The sequence below is a fragment of the Callospermophilus lateralis genome, chromosome 16 (genome assembly GCF_048772815.1).
Source record: "Callospermophilus lateralis isolate mCalLat2 chromosome 16, mCalLat2.hap1, whole genome shotgun sequence".
In the NCBI taxonomy this organism is placed as follows: domain Eukaryota; kingdom Metazoa; phylum Chordata; class Mammalia; order Rodentia; family Sciuridae; genus Callospermophilus; species Callospermophilus lateralis.
In genome coordinates this window covers 45,451,759-45,468,930 of record NC_135320.1, presented here as the reverse complement: position 1 = coordinate 45,468,930, position 17,172 = coordinate 45,451,759, and the positions used below count along the sequence as shown (strand labels likewise).

General features: G+C 31.9%; 1 protein-coding gene across 1 annotated transcript in view; it reads right to left on the bottom strand.

Annotated features, from left to right (window-relative positions):
- Cnbd1 (cyclic nucleotide binding domain containing 1) overlaps nt 1–17,172 on the bottom strand; it is a 417,739-nt gene that overhangs the window by 173,707 nt on the left and 226,860 nt on the right. The window contains exons 5-6 of the mRNA XM_076835771.1: nt 6,476–6,663; nt 4,848–4,861 (exon numbers count right to left, since the gene is read on the bottom strand). Coding sequence (XP_076691886.1) covers nt 4,848–4,861; nt 6,476–6,663 — 202 coding nt within the window. The remainder of the gene's footprint in view (nt 1–4,847; nt 4,862–6,475; nt 6,664–17,172) is intronic.

Sequence of the window (17,172 nt, the reverse complement as noted above, 5' to 3'; positions counted from 1 at the left end):
GAGAATCTCTGATCTGGAGAATTTCTGGCATGGAGACCATTTTGCCTGGGGGTAGTACAGGTTAGAGAGGCTGGAGAAGGCCTCCTCCTCGCCCATCTCCCTTGAATCAGCCAGAGCACAGGACCAGCAGAACAGGGAGAATCTGAATGGGTGGAGTGACTAAGTTCAGTGCTCAGAAACAGTCCTTGAGAGGCCACAAAAGGGCAGTATCCCTGAACAACAGAAACAGTGAAGAACCAACTCCCCCTTCTCATGAGTGGTGCCCTGGTCAGAGTAGTGGGGTACAGTCCTAGGAGTGCATTGATTCATCAATGCCTGATAACTTTCCAAGAAATGAAACATCTGGGACAATAGCAGAGCTACGCCCTGTCCCTGGGAACTTCACTTGCAGAAACTCATCTCTTAGAACTCAAAGGCAACTATATCCTGGAAGTGAAGCCTAACACTGCTCACACCATCACCCTGAGAAGGGAAGCTGAGAAGCAGAAAAACAGTTTAGCACAGAAGGCATGCATATACTCTCATTGACTAGTCTGTTATTTTGTTTTTGTATTTGTTTGTTTTGTTGATGAATGTGTGCTGATTGATACACCATGGACATTTATACATTTGTACACATACTTATTGGTTTCTGCTTTTTCATTTTTAGTATTCTTTGAAGGTAGTTATTTTTCCATGCTCTGTTTTTTGAGGGTTAGGGTTTTTGATTAGTATATTTTGGATTTATTTTCTATTATCTCTTTCACAACTCTGTTTCCCTTTGTTTCTATTTTCTCTCTATTTCTTGCTAGCAGCTGAATTCTATTGTTCTCTCTTATACTCTTTATGTAAATCTTTTACTTACTATATTTTTCTTCTCCTCTCTCACAAACATCTCCTAAGTTATTTCTGCACTTGCCCTATTTACCTCTTGAATCTGCATACCCTTTTCTACCTCCATCCCTTCTTTCCTCTTAATGAAGTCTATCTTTAACTGGATTATTAAACATATTCATATCTGTTTATTTTTTCTCATTTCTAGCATTTTTTGAAGGCAGTTATTTTTTCATGGATCAGTTTTTGAGGACTAGAATATTTGATTAGTATATATAAATTTTGTTCTTCTTTTCATTTATTTTTTATTTCTATTTTTAAATTTTTATTTAATACATTTATTTTCCCACTTATCTCATTCCCTTCAACTCACTTTCCCTTTTCCTCTACTAATAGCCAATCTCTATTGATTTCCTTTTCACTCTTCCTTTAATTTCTTACTTCTGTTTCCTCTCCTCCTCCCTTATTATCATCACATTATACCTCACATTCTGTTCTCTACCTGTTCATCATTTGAAATTGTAAACTCTTTTGTAAACTTACTGTTTTTACCATGGGCAATATTAATCATGTCATTTCTGATTATTATGACAATCTACATTGTAGATTTCATAGCAAGAACTATTTGATTTAACAATATAAATTGTTTGTATTGGTTGTTATTATGAACAGTCTCTCCCTAACTGTGAAGTATAGAAAACCTTCAGGGACACAATAAATCCACAGAGTAGAAACTCTGCTGCCTGAAGATCAATTGTTAGATGGATAGACTCACAAACAATAGATAGATGAAGGCTCAGAGATATAAAACAAAGGACTGCATACTGTTCTCAATGAAATAATATCTGAAAATTCTCCCAACCTTAAGAATGAAGTAAAACATCAAAAAAAAAGGAAGCAGACAGGAACCCCTTATACAAAATTAAAATAGATCCACACCAAGGCATATTATTATGAAAATTCCTATCATACTGAATAAGGATAGAAATTTAAAGGATGCCAAAGAAAAATGCCAGGTCACATTTAGAGAGAAACCAATCTCAGGTGATTTCTCAGTCCAGACTTTTTAAAGCTAGGAAGTTTGAGAATACGGTATACCAAACTGAAAGAAAATGGATGCAAACTAAGAATACTATATCCTGCAAAATTAAGCTTCAGAATTTATGATGAAATATAAAACCTTCTGTGATAAACAAAATTTAAAAGAATTCACAATTAAAAAGTCTATACTATGGAACATAGTCAATAAAATATTTCATGAAGAGGAAATGAAGAAAAATCTGAAAATCAGCAAATGGAAGAACTACACTAGAAGACTAGTTGATCAAAGAAGAAACTAATTCAAATTAAAAACCAGAAATAAATCAAAATTACAAGGAATAAAAATCATATTCCAATAATAACATTGAATATAAATGGCCTAAATTCAACAATCAAAAGACATAGACTGTAAGATTGGATTATAAAACAAGACCTAACAAGATGAGGTCAACAAAGGACTCACCTCATGGCAAAGACATCAACAGACTCAAGGTAAAAGGATGGGGAAAAAAAACCTTACTATTCACATGTAAGGGACAAAAAAAGGCCTCTTCAAACTGTTTAAGGGAATTATACATAATAAAACATTCAATCATAAACACTGAAGCCCCAAATAATGGAGCATATCTGTATATGAAAGAAACCCTTCAAAATTTCAAGAATCACGTAGATCTCAACACAATAATAGGATGACTTTAACATGCCCCTCTCATCACTCATAGATATTCCAAACAATAACGAAATAATGAAGCTATGGAACTCAAAATTACAATTAATAATTTAGACTTAACATATATAGACTATTTCTTATCATCAGAGACTGAATATACTTTCTTCTCATTGCCATACAGCTCCTTCTCTACAATAGAACATACCTTAGGCCACAAAACAATTCTTAGCTAATATAAAAAAACAGAGATAATATCATGAATTTTATTAGATTATAATAGAATAAAATTAGAAATAAAAAATACAAGCTACCCTGATACCTGTAGACTAAATATATGTTGTTGAATATATGCCGATGAATAGCTGAAGATCAGAGATGAAATAAAAAATAATAATTAGAGTAAAGTAATACAACATATCAAAATCTCTAGGATAATATGAAGGAGGTGATAAGAGTAACATTTATAGCATGGAGCACATTCATTGAAAGAATAGAGTGTCATCAAATAAATAACCTCCTTTACATCTCAAAGCTCTGGAAAAAAAGAACAAAAACAGCACTAAAAGCAGTAGAAGAAAAAAATAATTAAAATCAGAGATAAAATTGGAACCAAAAAAAATCAAAATATCAACAAAACAAAAAGTTGGATCTTTCAAAAAATTAATAAAATTGATAAAAGTCTTAGCCAATCTAATGAAGAGAGAAATGTCAAATTACTAAAATTGGTGATAACAAAGGAAACATCACTACAGACAAGACTGAAATATAGATAATAATCAGAAACTATTTTGAAAATATGTGCTTCAATAAAATAGAAAATCTTGAAGATAACAAGAAATTTCTAGAGATGTATGACTTACCTAAAAAAAAGTCAGGAGGACATAGAAAATTTAAACAGATAGATTACAAGCAATGATATGAAGACACCATCAAAATCCTACCAATAAAGAAAAGCCTAGGATAAGATGGATTCTCAGCCAAATTCTATCAGAAGACCTTCAAAGAAGAACTTACACCAATACTCCTCAAATTATTCCATGAAATTGAAAAAATACATAAAATGAAGGAAACCCTTCTAAACTCATTCTATGAAGTTAGTATCACCTTGATATGAAAACCAGACAAAGACACACCAAGAAAAGGAAACTTCAGACCAATAAACCTGATGAACATAGATGCAAAATTCTTAATAAAATATTGTCAAATTACATACAATAACATATTAAAAAGATAGTACACCATGATCAAGTGGGTTTCATACCAGGGATGCAAGGTTGGATCAACATATGGAAATCAATAAATGTAATTCTTCGTATCAATAAATATAAAGATAAGAATCACATGATTATCTCAAAAGATTCAGAAAAGGCATTTGAAAAAAATGCATCATCTATTCATGCTCAAAACACTAGAAAACGAGAGATAGAAGAAATATTCCTCACATTTTAAATGCTATCTATGTTAAGCCGATGGAGAAAAACTGAAAGCATTCCCTCTAAAATCTAGAACAAAACAGGGATACTCTCTTTCACCACTTCTACTCAACATAGTCTTTAAAACCCTAGGCCAGAGCAATTAGACAAAATAAATAAATTAAAGGGAACCTAATGGGAAAAGAAGAGCTCATACTATCCCTATTTGCCAATGATATGGTTCTGTATTTAAAAGAACTTATAAATGAATTCAATAAAGTAGCAAGATATAAAATTAACACCCACAAATCAATTGTGTCCCTATATACCAATGATGAATCAACGAAAAGAGAAATTAGAAAAATTATCCCATTCACAATAGCTTCAAAATATAAAATATATGGGAATCAACATAACAAAAGAGGGAAAAGAACTCTACCAAAAAAACTTACATAACACTAAAGAAAAGAAATTCTTGGATAGGCAGAATTAATACTGTCAAAATTGTCATACTACCAAAATCACTATAGAGATTCCTCTTAAAATTACAATGACATTCTTCATAGGAATAAAAAAAAAAAGCAACCATGAAATTCATTTGGAAAAATAAAAGAGGCCAGAATAGCCAAAGCCATCGTTATTTTGAACAGTGAAGCAAGCAAGAGCCATCACAATACCAGATATTAAAATATACTACAGAGTTATGATAATAAAAAGACCATGGTATCGGCACCAAAAGAGACATGAAGACAAATGGAACAGAATAAAATACAAAGAGGAAAAAACCACATAAATACAGTTAGCTCATACTAGACAAAGGCGCCATAAACATACGTTGGAAAAAAGATAGCCTCTTCAATTCATGGTTCTGGGGAAACTGGAAATTCATATGCAGCAGAATAAAACTTAACCCCCATCTCTTCCTCTGTATAAAACTCAACTCAAAGTGGATCATGGAGCTATGAATTATATCAGAGACTCTGAAATTACTAGAAGAAAACGTAAGCCCAACTCTCTATTATTTCAGTTTAGGATTTGATTTTCTCAACAATATTCCTAAAGCAGAAGAAGTAAAATCAAGAATCAATAAATGGAATAGTTTCAAACTGAAAAGCTTCTTCACAAACAAGTGAATAATGAAGAAAAGGAAGAGAAAACCTATAGAATGAGAGAAAACCTTTGCAACTTGCACCTCAGATACAGCATAACCACCAGGATATACAAAAGAGCTCAACAAAATTAACACCAATGAAACACATAACCTGATCAATAAATGGGCAAAGGAACTGAACAGGCCCTTCACAGAAGAAGAAATACAATTATTCAACAAATATATGAAAACATGTTCAACATCTCTAGCAATTAGATAAATGCAATTTAAATCTGCATGGAGATTCAATCTTACTCCAGTCAGAATGGCAATTATCATGAATACAAGTAACAATAAGTGTTGGTGAGGATGTGGGGTAAAATATTCACTCATATATTGCTGGTGGGACTACTAATTGGTATAACCACTCTGGAAAGCAGTATGGATATTCCTTCAAAAACTTGGAATGAAACCACCATTTGATCCAGTTATCCCACTCTTCGGTTTATAAACAAAGGATTTAAAATCAGGATACTACAGTGACATAGCCAAATGAATGTTTACGGAGGATAATTGACAATAGTCAAGCTATGGAACCAACCAAGGTGTCCTTCAATAGATGAATGGATAAATAAAATGCACAATGGAATATTACTCAGCCACAAAGAAGAGTAAAATAAATTCCACAATCACAGATGACTTCATCAGAAGCAATGATGTGTAGAACACCATGAACTTGGATAAGGGGTTACTTATGCAAACAAATGAATTTTGGCAGAGGCAATTTACCAACTGATAATCTTGAAATATTATATGTAGGCAATATATTTTCTTCAAGTATGAATTTTTTATTATAATGCAATCAAGCCCTTGATTATCTTAGCATTGAGACAAACATGATAAACACATCCTTGACTTGATCATGCTAATCAGTTGTTTCCCTATTCTCAAGTCTCTGTAACCTCACCTTTAATGCAAAATAACACCCTTACACTGTCAATGACCCAGCCACATTGACCTTGTTTCAGGTATCAAATGGACCACACATCCCCTACCTATGAGCAATACGCTACTGAAGGCATCCTGCAACAAAAATTTTAATCAAATTTCCAGTTTAATATTGATAGTTCAATTTATATATATACAAATTAATATATATATAAATTAATATATAAATATATAAAACATAAAATAATATATTTTTAGTTGTCAATGGATCTTTTTTTTATTTATTTACATGCAGTGCTGAGAATTGAACCTAGTGCCTCACATGCCAGGCAAGTACTCTACCACTGAGCCACAACCCCAACCCCAATTTACTTTAAGAGATATACTATTTTGACTTTTGCAGTACATTAAAGATAATTTAGATCTAAATATCAGAAAAAGACAAAATTAACCATCAGGTTACCTTGTTGCTTGTGGAAAAAGCAAATATTGATCTCTTACCACTATGTCATGTGAAGGTACGTACAACCCAGAAAGTAGAGAATTTGGAAAGTCTTCATCAAAAATAAAGCTGCTGTGAGATGGCAAAGAGGTTGTTGATTTAGTGTCTTCCAACAGGTTTTTATACACTTTTATGCGAGGTCGAGCTTGGCCTTTCAGTATTATATAAAATCCATCATTTCCGTACACTGAAACAAAACAAATCCAAAAAAGATATAGATATGACTAGAACATATATCATACTTGCAAATTCCTTTCAATTTATATACTATGACAATAACTACAATGTAGCCCCCTCAGCCATTCACAAAGAGAGTACTCAAATAACAAGAATACAAAGGCCCATTTGGAGTATTCATTTCAGACATTGTGTATAGTAGCCCATCTTCCCATGGAATTGCCAGGGGAGTAAAAAGAGCGTGGTGTCATTTCTCATACCTTAATATAATGAGAAACTTGAACTTGACACTCTCGCCTGAAAATTGGCATATGCTTATTTTATATAAGTAATAATAAATATATAATTATAATATATTATGTATTATATAATATAAGCATGTATATTATATAATATATACACACACACACATATACACATACATACACACTATAATTCTTATTTATTATTGTTCTGGACATGATGATCATTTCTAGAACTGAGTAAGGCAGATAATTTGGAAAATCTCATTGAACAACACCAAAAAGAAGAATTTTTCCATATTTGTCATTATTCCATATTGTAAGTCTCCACAATCTGTAAGCCAATCCAGTTCTTAAAGTTCAACTGTGTGTCTATAGGTCTGGCAGGTATATTTCCTTATGAGCTATTTAGATCAGTTCCAGCTCCTCTGGAGCTTCTACTTTTGAAAAAAGCGGGGCATAGTAAATGAATGATCTCTTTCTCCACTTCTCAACTCTTTACATTTCTTTATAGAACTGGAACAAGCCATTCAAGTGCTACAAGATTTTTTTTATTACACTTTGCTCTTCATCTTACAATAAATAGAAACTTCACAAATTGATTTTCAGGGGCAATCATGTGTCTTTGTATCCCTAAACATTCTCAGTTGCCTGTGTTCTCTGCTTTTTTTTCAAATTATTATTATCATCTGACCTCAGTGTTTATTAGTGGGGCTGTTTATCACCATGATTTCTTCACTCTTCTTTAAAGCAAAGTTTGATTTTGCTTGTATGTCTGAGGTTCAAATGGACCCATTCTGAGTAGCACAATATTGTTCACTAAACATTTAATCTGTGTGGTGAAGGCACTGCAGAAAATTTGTTTTTTAATGGCTATTAGGTGAGCTATTTGAGCATCAAATGGTAGCAGGTATCTGTAAAGATCAATGAGTATAAATTTTGTTAGACAAGTAATGGTTTTGACTGACAACAGAGTTGGGGGGCCTGTTAACAGAAAGGTATATTCTAATAAGTACATTTTATATTGTTTCAGTGTAGAGTTAACTGACACTTCTCAGCATAGATTAAAAATTGTGGGAATAGATGCACTGTATAAACAATCTTATTTTAAGGACTTCCATTTGCCTTCCCAATGTGAATTTTATCCTTTTCCCTTACTAACCATCATTTTATTCAACGTTGCATTTGCCATGATAAAAATTCCATTTCCCAGACACTCTTAAATTTGTGGTCATGCAGTATCATTCTGATTAATAAACTATTGGGAGAATTTTTGTTTCCCAAACTTGCACCACCACCACAACAACACACACACACATACATATATACATGCTACTAGAATGAAGAATGATGTTGAGACTAGAACAGACACATTGTCACTAAAATGAAAATATGAGGTGGATATTAGAGTTCTGACTCTGATTTTTTGTGTGTTTATCTGGTGACTTCTTGTGATATAACATAAATAAAACCCAAAATTGGCTTAAACTATTGTTCATTAGTTCTCTACTACTCAGGGCTGAACACAATTTTCATGTGGATATTGTTGGTATTTTGGTTAACTCTAAGAATAATTGGTCCATCTGTTACTAACATGTATAGTTACATTGTCACAGAGAATATTACCCCATGTGACACATCAATTTTGATAACTATATATAAAGAATGGCATTTTGTAAAAGTCATGGATATAGATAAGATTATTTTCAGAAATCCACCACCAAACTGCAATGCTACTTGGTTTGAAAATCTATGCTTAAATAAACTAAAGATGATAACAGATATATGGGATGATTATGTGTGGATTTCTACATTAGGCTGACAATTTATATCATGTGTTGAAACCAATTTCACAGTAATCTCTACCTTCATTTGAACAGCGGTTATCTCAGTTGAACAGCAGCACCTAATATATATGTAATAATTAGGACACAAATGTTAAATTGAAAACTGCAAACTCTAAGTATCATGACCCAAGAAAATGTGTTCACTTTGGAGATAAATACAACTCCTCTGATCCACTCAAGAAAATCTTCCTTTTCTGCTAGATCTTTACCCAGCAATAGTGAATTTTGCAAAATAATTTGCTTATACTGTATTAATGTTCACATTAATATAAATATTTAATATTCAGGTAAAATATTTAATATTCAGGAGGTCATTAGGGAGTTAAACTAATTTGAGAAAAAAAATCTGAGAATCATTGGAAAATATTTAGATCAGAAAATATCTCATCAACCCTTACATTATATTTACCAAAAAAAAAAAATCAAATGAAGCTATTCTGGAAGCTGCTAACTCTATCATGTACAAAAATAATGCTGTATTTGCAATTTTAAGAAATATTTTTAGGGGCTGGGGATGTGGCACAAGTGGTAATGTGCTCGCCTGGCATGTGCGGGGCACTAGGTTCAATCCTCAGCACCATATTAAAAAAATAAAATAAAGATGTTGTGTCCACCAAAAACTGAAAAATAAATATTAAAAAATTCTCTCTCTTAAAAAAAGAAATCTTTTTAGAAAAAATATTTTTAATATTAAGGCAGTATCCTTTAAAATGGTATATATAATTTTCTTTTTCAAAGTAATGTTCTATAAAAGGATCAAGGGTAACTCTAGGAGACAGGAAAAGAGACCTCAGTATTGTATTCATTATGTAATCTCAAAAAACAGAAACATGTATTCCTAGGATCAATTTTCAGTTCAGGAATTATATGTGAAGTCAAATTATCTCCACATATTCAAACTGTTCATTATTTTTTAATTTTTTAGTGAACACAAAACTTTTTAAATGTTGTCAATGTTGTTATTAAAGGATAATAATAAATTCTGAATTTCAAAACTAATATACATAACCAGGTTTACTAATGACATGACTATTTGAAACATTTTGACCAACTTGAATTAAGAAGCTTGGAGACAAAAGGCTGTATCTCACACCAAAATCTGTATATTTATTAGTTAATACTGCCTAAAACATCATTGTATTAAACAATATTCTTTGTAAAAGTTACTTTTAATATCAACATGTACAAAATATTTTATTCAAGCATTGTACGGGAATCTTTGTCCTTAGTTTTTTCATAACTAGACTTAGGTCTTCCATCATCTAACACAGCTATCAGAAAATATCTTAATAGATTTAGAATGTAGTTATTTTGCCTTTTTCTGTCATGAAGTCTCTGAAATTTAGACTACAAGTTCTATAATTGTTTGCATAACATTGATGAGTATTTACATAAGATATTTTAGCTATTTTAAACTTCATAAACTTCTGCTCAATTTCTTGCTAAATTTTTTTTCAAAAATTAAGAAAGAGTACAAAGAAGAAATAAGTATTGCCAATTTTTACATAAATCAGAATTTCTAATAAGTGCATTTATTTGGAAATAGAAGGAACAGGGACTGGAATAAACACAATTTTTAAAGCTGAAAAAAATCAAATATTGGTATGGATGTAAATCAACTGGAATTCTTATGTATTGTTGAAAAAGGAGAGCAAAATGGTTATAGTACTCTGTAAAAATGTCTGCTTTTTCTAAAAGGAGACCTATATCTAACCTATGTTCCAGAAATTCAGTTTTTAGGTATTTATTTACTCCGAGACAAGAAAATGCATGTCCAAAAAAAGGCTTGTACAGTAATTTCACTAGCATCTTTATCCTAGAAGCCAAAAGCCATCCATACAGAGACAGTGTGTCAACAAGTCTAGCCTAACCATGTAATTTAATATTACTCAGCCATAAAAGAAGAATGAACTACTGATTAATCTCAAAAGCATTATTCTGATTGAAAGAGAGCATTACAGAAGGGTACATGTTATTTGATTTCATTATACAGCTCTAAATGTTTGATGCAAAACTAATTTATAGTGAAAACATAAAAGAGAAAAAAACAAAGTGATTGCCCCTGGGGGTTGGGCTGGAGATTGGTAAGAGGCATGCAGAGAACTTCTTGATGTTTGATGATGGCAAAATTCTATATTTTTTGAGAGATTTGGTTTTGCAGTATTTGTCTAATTCATCAAAAAATACACTTAAGGTACACTTATGAGCATCACTGTAAACAGATTTTACCTTAAAGATAAGGACCAGAAACATTAAATTCTAGGAAAACTGAAGTGTTAGCAGGGCAGGTGAAATGTCCTGATGCTATGGCATATCAGTAAGAATAGACTAATGCTAACGTAGTAGGGGGAAAAAACTGTAGGAAGAAAAGGAGTATTCACCCATGACAGCAAATACTTTTTTTTTTTTTTGTACCAGGGATTGAATGCAGAGATGCTTAACCACTGAGCTACATCCACAGCACTTTTTTATTTTATTTTTTAATTTATTTTGAGTTAGAGTCTCACTAAGTTGCTCAAAACCTCACTATTTGCTGAGGCTGAATTTGAACTTGGGATCCTCCTGTCTCAACCTCTCAAGCTGCTGGGATTACAGATATGTGCCACAATAGCAAATACTTTTTGAGCCCTTTCTGTGTTTTGATCATATTAAATGTTCTAAACATTGTACATGTATTCACTCTTTTGGTTCTCTTGGCAAATATTTAAATTAAGTATTATGGTTGTTCCAATTTTACAATTAGGAAATGAATACAGTAAAAAAAATTAATCCTTCCCAAGTTTGGAGGGCCAGTAGTGATGAATCCAGCATTCAAACATACCCTGCTACAGCTCTAGATTACTCTGCTGGTCTTGTGACTCTATATAGTATAGTACCTCCCACCTCACCGCATCTTTCTCTCTCTTCGTTAGTACATATTTTAGATTGATATAGTTTCAATTATGATAAAGTAAGACTAGATATATAACCTAAACAAATATCCCCTTGAGTTATTTTAACTTAAAAAGGTACATTTCAGAGTTATATATGTTATTTTTAAAAGCTGAAAAATGAAAGTCAATATATGTGTGCTATGAAGAAAATGTGTCTAGAAAGAAATTGAGTAATATAATTTATTGCTGATAAAAGAATATTTTTAATTTAAATAGACCATATCAGAAATGACACTGTTACTTATTGAGCATTTTCTAAGGCTTGATTAGAACTGTAACCATATCTACTATATCTGTCCCTAGACCATCTCCATAAAATCCAGGTCAATGTTCTTAGCTCTTAATGATAAGTGGGTTGATCAGCTATGCCTACAAGAGAAACATCTTTTTTTTTTCTCCCAAATTTCCAAATCTAGAAACATAGCCATCCCTGGTTCTCAGATAGACTAAACTTACTACAAAGAATGTCATATACTGACATCAAATATTTGCCACGTACTGTGCTAGGTGTTCAAATACTGAATATTCTACTAATCTCAACCGTTATATATCATTAGTCCATGTATTAGATGAAAAAAAATCAAGACATAGAATGATTAAGTTGTCACAAGTCACAAAGTACATTAACATTTGGAAGTTATCAACTATGTTCCAACCTCTGAGGGACACACACACAGAGCAATGTGTGTTTGTTTGTTTGTGTGTGTGTGTATGTGTGTGTGTGTGCAGTACAGATCTTATAAATGATCTCAGAGAGGATAGAAAGAGTTTCCTACTACTTGTTCCGAAGTAGTAGAGTTCCAAAATTGACCCTCAATTATTTCTTTAAAGTAGTGTAGCTGGGTTTTTTTTATTATTATTCAATAAAAGAAATTTGAAAAAAGAAAAATTCAAAAGAACCTTCAGACATATATGCAGACTGAGCTGAAATTTGAGGCGATTTCTACATACAAATACATGAGAAAAACAGAAGAAAATAAATCCTCATTGAAACAAAATGCCAAACGAAATCATTAATGTAGTCATAAATCCAGAGAAAAGTATAAAGTACAGCAGAAACTGAAATAAAATAAGTTCATCAGATAGAATTTAAGGAATATTTTCAACTAGGTATAAAATGTATAAACTAATTATTTAACCATCAAAAAAAATTATCTAGGGAAGAAAAAAAAAATGATTAAGCTCCCAAAGAACAATTATAGTATTTCTGAGAAATCACAAAGTGATATTAAATTCATGAATTGAGGGGAAAAGACATTTGTTAATAATGCAAGATAAACAGAAATATTTGACATTTTTGATCAATAAGAAGGAACAAACTTCTTATTCAAATACTTAATACATTAAACTATATCATTAAATTTTAAGAAAAAGAATAAAAGTATCCAAGAAAAATTAAGCAATAAGAAAATAATATGAATTAAAAATATTGATTCCAATACCTTGAAAAAGTAAAGTAATTCATCAAAATTAAGCAGATTCATAATAAATTTTAATAAAATATGTATATAGTTAATCACTATTACATGAAAAGTCCAAAGAATTATTTTTATAAGGACTCAAAAAAAAATCTTTTAGGAAAAACTTCATGTTTTTAAGTATCTTAAACACTTTTAATAAAAGTGTGTAAAAAAGCATTCAAAAGAAATTAAAATACTAATAAGGAAAAGTCTAATTAATCATTTTGGTAGTAACTTTTCAGAAGGCTAAAGGCCAAACACAAAGTCAAACTAAAGCAAACATTTGCAAATTACTTACTGTCTCCCACTCTCTTACACAGACCTTTAACTAAAAATCAACCGTTCTGGAGAGACTTAAATGTTTAAAAGAGCTATAGATGAATAAGGTCATATTGTCAGCTGGCTAATTACTCCTTGGCCTCTAAAATCGAGTTTAAGTGTTATCTATCCAATAAGAAGGCCTTTTTTGACCTCCAGCCTCTTCTGTGCAGCATAATTGATGCCCCTTCTCTGGGAATCTCAGAGAATTTCTGCACTCAGCATTGTCAGTCTCTGTCAATAGAAACAAACCTCTGAAGAGAAGGAGTTCTGTTCTCAGTATTTCTAGCCCCTAGTGCATAGCTTGGCCTATTTAAATCATTGAGCAAACACTTGTTGAATGTATGAAAGCTTCATTATGAAACTGTATTGCATTGCTTTCTAAAGAATCTTATAAAATATTTGGAGAGAAAAAAATTAACTAAGAATTCTGTATATTGAGAAATAAGATAAAAACTCTTTCATGGCCTATTTTCTTCTTGTAACATTAGGTGGAAGCTTAGGAAAATGGCAGAAAGTTACAAAAAATTTTAATTTAGATATAAGTTAACTCATAGACTCTGATATCTTTCCACATGGAATGATCACTCTTAGGGTCCATTCATCTTCCCTTATGGGGCCAGGAATATTTATGTTAAGGCACAAGTCTAATAACCTTTCTTAGAATACTTTTATAACTTGTGGAAGATAATATACAAATAAGACTGGATATTTTCTTTGAAATTGAAAAACCAAATATATACATATTATCATAAAGTGAACAAGAAGGGAAGTAAAGAAATTAATTTCATTTATTTTGAGCACAGACCTTCTTTTGGAATGATCTGTCAATTCTGATACTTCCTGCTCCCAAATTTTAAAAAATCACTGTTCTACCCAAGGTATCACAGGTAAAGATCCCTAAATAAGTACAAAAATAATGTGAAGTTCCAGAGAAGAAATAAATTCTATCTGATGGAGAGAATCTGAGGTGATATTATGAAAAATGTGACATTTATGATGGATGTTGAAATGTAGATAAATTTTGACTGACAGATGTGGGGGGAAACATTTATAATATAGGAAATAGCATGAGCAAGATACAAAAGCAAGTAACATGGAACTCCATGACAGTCTCCAATCAAACATGGGAAATGACAAGGAATAGGGAATAAACCAATTTGTTAGAAGAATAGCATAAGGAAAAGCATCTAAAAGAATCAAATTAAAGGGGCTGGGGTTGTGGCTCAGTGGTAGAGTGCTCGCGTAGCACATGTAAGGCACTGGGTTCAATCCTCAGCACCACATAAAATAAATAAATAAAATAAAGGTATTGTGTCCATCTACAACTAAAAATATCTTTAAAAAAAAGAATCAAATTAAGTTAAGCCAGGTGCGGTGGCACACACCTAAAATCTCAAAGACTTGGGAGGCTGAGACAGAAGAATCACAAGTTCAAGACCAGCCTCAGCAACTTAGCGAGGCTCTAAGCAACTTAGTGAGGCTCTAAGCAACTTAGTGAGACCCCCGTCTCAAAAAAAAAAAAAAAAAATGGCTGGGAATGTGGCTCACTAGTAAAGTTCCCTTGGGTTAAATCTCCAGTAACTAAAAAGAAAAAATCAAAAGCAGTTTAGAACATTCTTAGAAGAGCTATTCTGTATTGGAAATATGTATCAAATAACCAATTACCAAACAGTCTATATTAGTAATAATAAAACAATGTTTATTTTTTTAAAAAAGGTATGATTTTTCAATATCTCTATTATCATGATTTAATATTCAGAATGAGACAATATTAGCATTCTTATGTAGTGCTATAATGAAACATTTCTGATAATTTTTCAACATGTAACAAGAGACATAAAAATATTCACATCCTTTGATTCATTACTTTTATCTTTAGAAATTGTCATAAATAATCCCAAGTAAAGATAAAAACTACTACAGACAAGAATATATTTAGGACCACAGTATTTATGATAGGGAAAAACCAAAAACCCTTTAAAAAGAATTATCAAGTAAATTCTGACATATCCATTAGACAAAAAGTATATAAGTATGTATGTTAGTATATATAAATAGTTATTAAAAATATAGTTATATATTATGAATATATCAGAAAATCAAGGAAAGTTTCTGGAATGTTAAATATGACATAGGGACCAAAATGACATAAGATTTTACTTGGAAAACTACACACAACCAGAGAAAAATGTGTCAAAACGATAATCATGGCTATCTGAAGTTAAGATTCTTAAGGGAGATTCCTTTTTCCTTATTTGTGCTTTAAAATATTTTCCATCCTTCTATAATGATCATATTTCATTCAGAGTCCGAAAATGTATTAATAACACAATGATGCATTGGGCAATTTTTCTGGCAAGAATTAGGAAGAACAGACAAATTGGGAGTCTATTAAGGTAATCTATGTAAGAAGAAATGAATGGAGGACTGAACTAAACACTGAGAAGGAGAACAGATTTAAAAATGAAAGTTGAAATCATATAGTACAACTCAATTAATTTAAAGAAAGAAGAATAGTTAAAACAATTTTTAAATGTGAAGATTTTCACAAGGAAAATAGTACCATTGAGCTACCTCATAGTAAAAGACCTACGTGAAGAGCAAGAGGAGAAGTTGGCTTGTTGGCTTGTTCTTTTTCACAGCATGCCTGCAGGACTTCCAAAAGGAGAAACAGATCAGAACCCGTTCACAGCGCAGAACTCAACTGAGGCTAAAACTGATGAGTATGGAAAAAGAAAACATACACATTTGAATTTAATCATAGGAGTGAATGAAAGATTTCATAGGGAAAATTAATCAAAAGGAAAGGTATCAGGAAAATGCCTGTAGGAGACAGGAAGAGCGTGGAGTTATAGAGACAAGAATGAAACAAGTTGTTCACAAATGCCCTTTGCAAGATGCTGAGTTCCTTCTGGGAATAGATCTTCCTAAGGAGACACTGATAATTAAATCATCCTGGCTCAGGGTGTCTAGTCAGAGGATAATTGTTAAGACAAACTGCGGACACTACAACCTTTTAAAACTCATCCCTTCATCCAAGCTAGTTAGAGGGGCTAAAAATGAACAAATTAAGAATCCACCACATTCACACCAATAGAGATGATACCTGACTACCTACTGTACCTGCTACTTTTTTAACCAATGGTAAAAAGTTACAGGCACTCAGCAGAAATTGTTCCATAAGTTTTGAATTTGGTCTTCCCCTGGCTAGTGAAATGCCCTATAATACTCTCTTCAGATGCTCCACAGTGGCAGCTAGCAAGCTCTCCATAAACCACATGATAGGAAATGCTTTCAATACAGCGTAAGCTATGCTATTGATAGGTTAGGTGAATGCATTTTTGACTTCTTGTGTGTTCAACTTATTTTTTTATACCTTTATCTTATTTATTTATTTTTATATGGTGCTGAGGATTGAATTCAGCGCCTCGCCCATGGTAGGCAAGCACTCTACCACTGAGCCACTACCCCATCCCATCAACTTATTGGGATGACTATATTAAATTACTTTAAAAATAGTTACGTACTTGTAGAGAATGCATAAAGGGAGAAATTATAATTTGACAAATTTGGGGTGATTATTTTTAAGAACTTTAAACCAGTTTATTGTCAATCTTTTTTATTTAGACTTCTTACATAGATATTCACTATTAACATTTCTTAATTCAATGTTTATTCACATTCATAATGTACCAGTTAAAGTCAAAGTCTTGGAT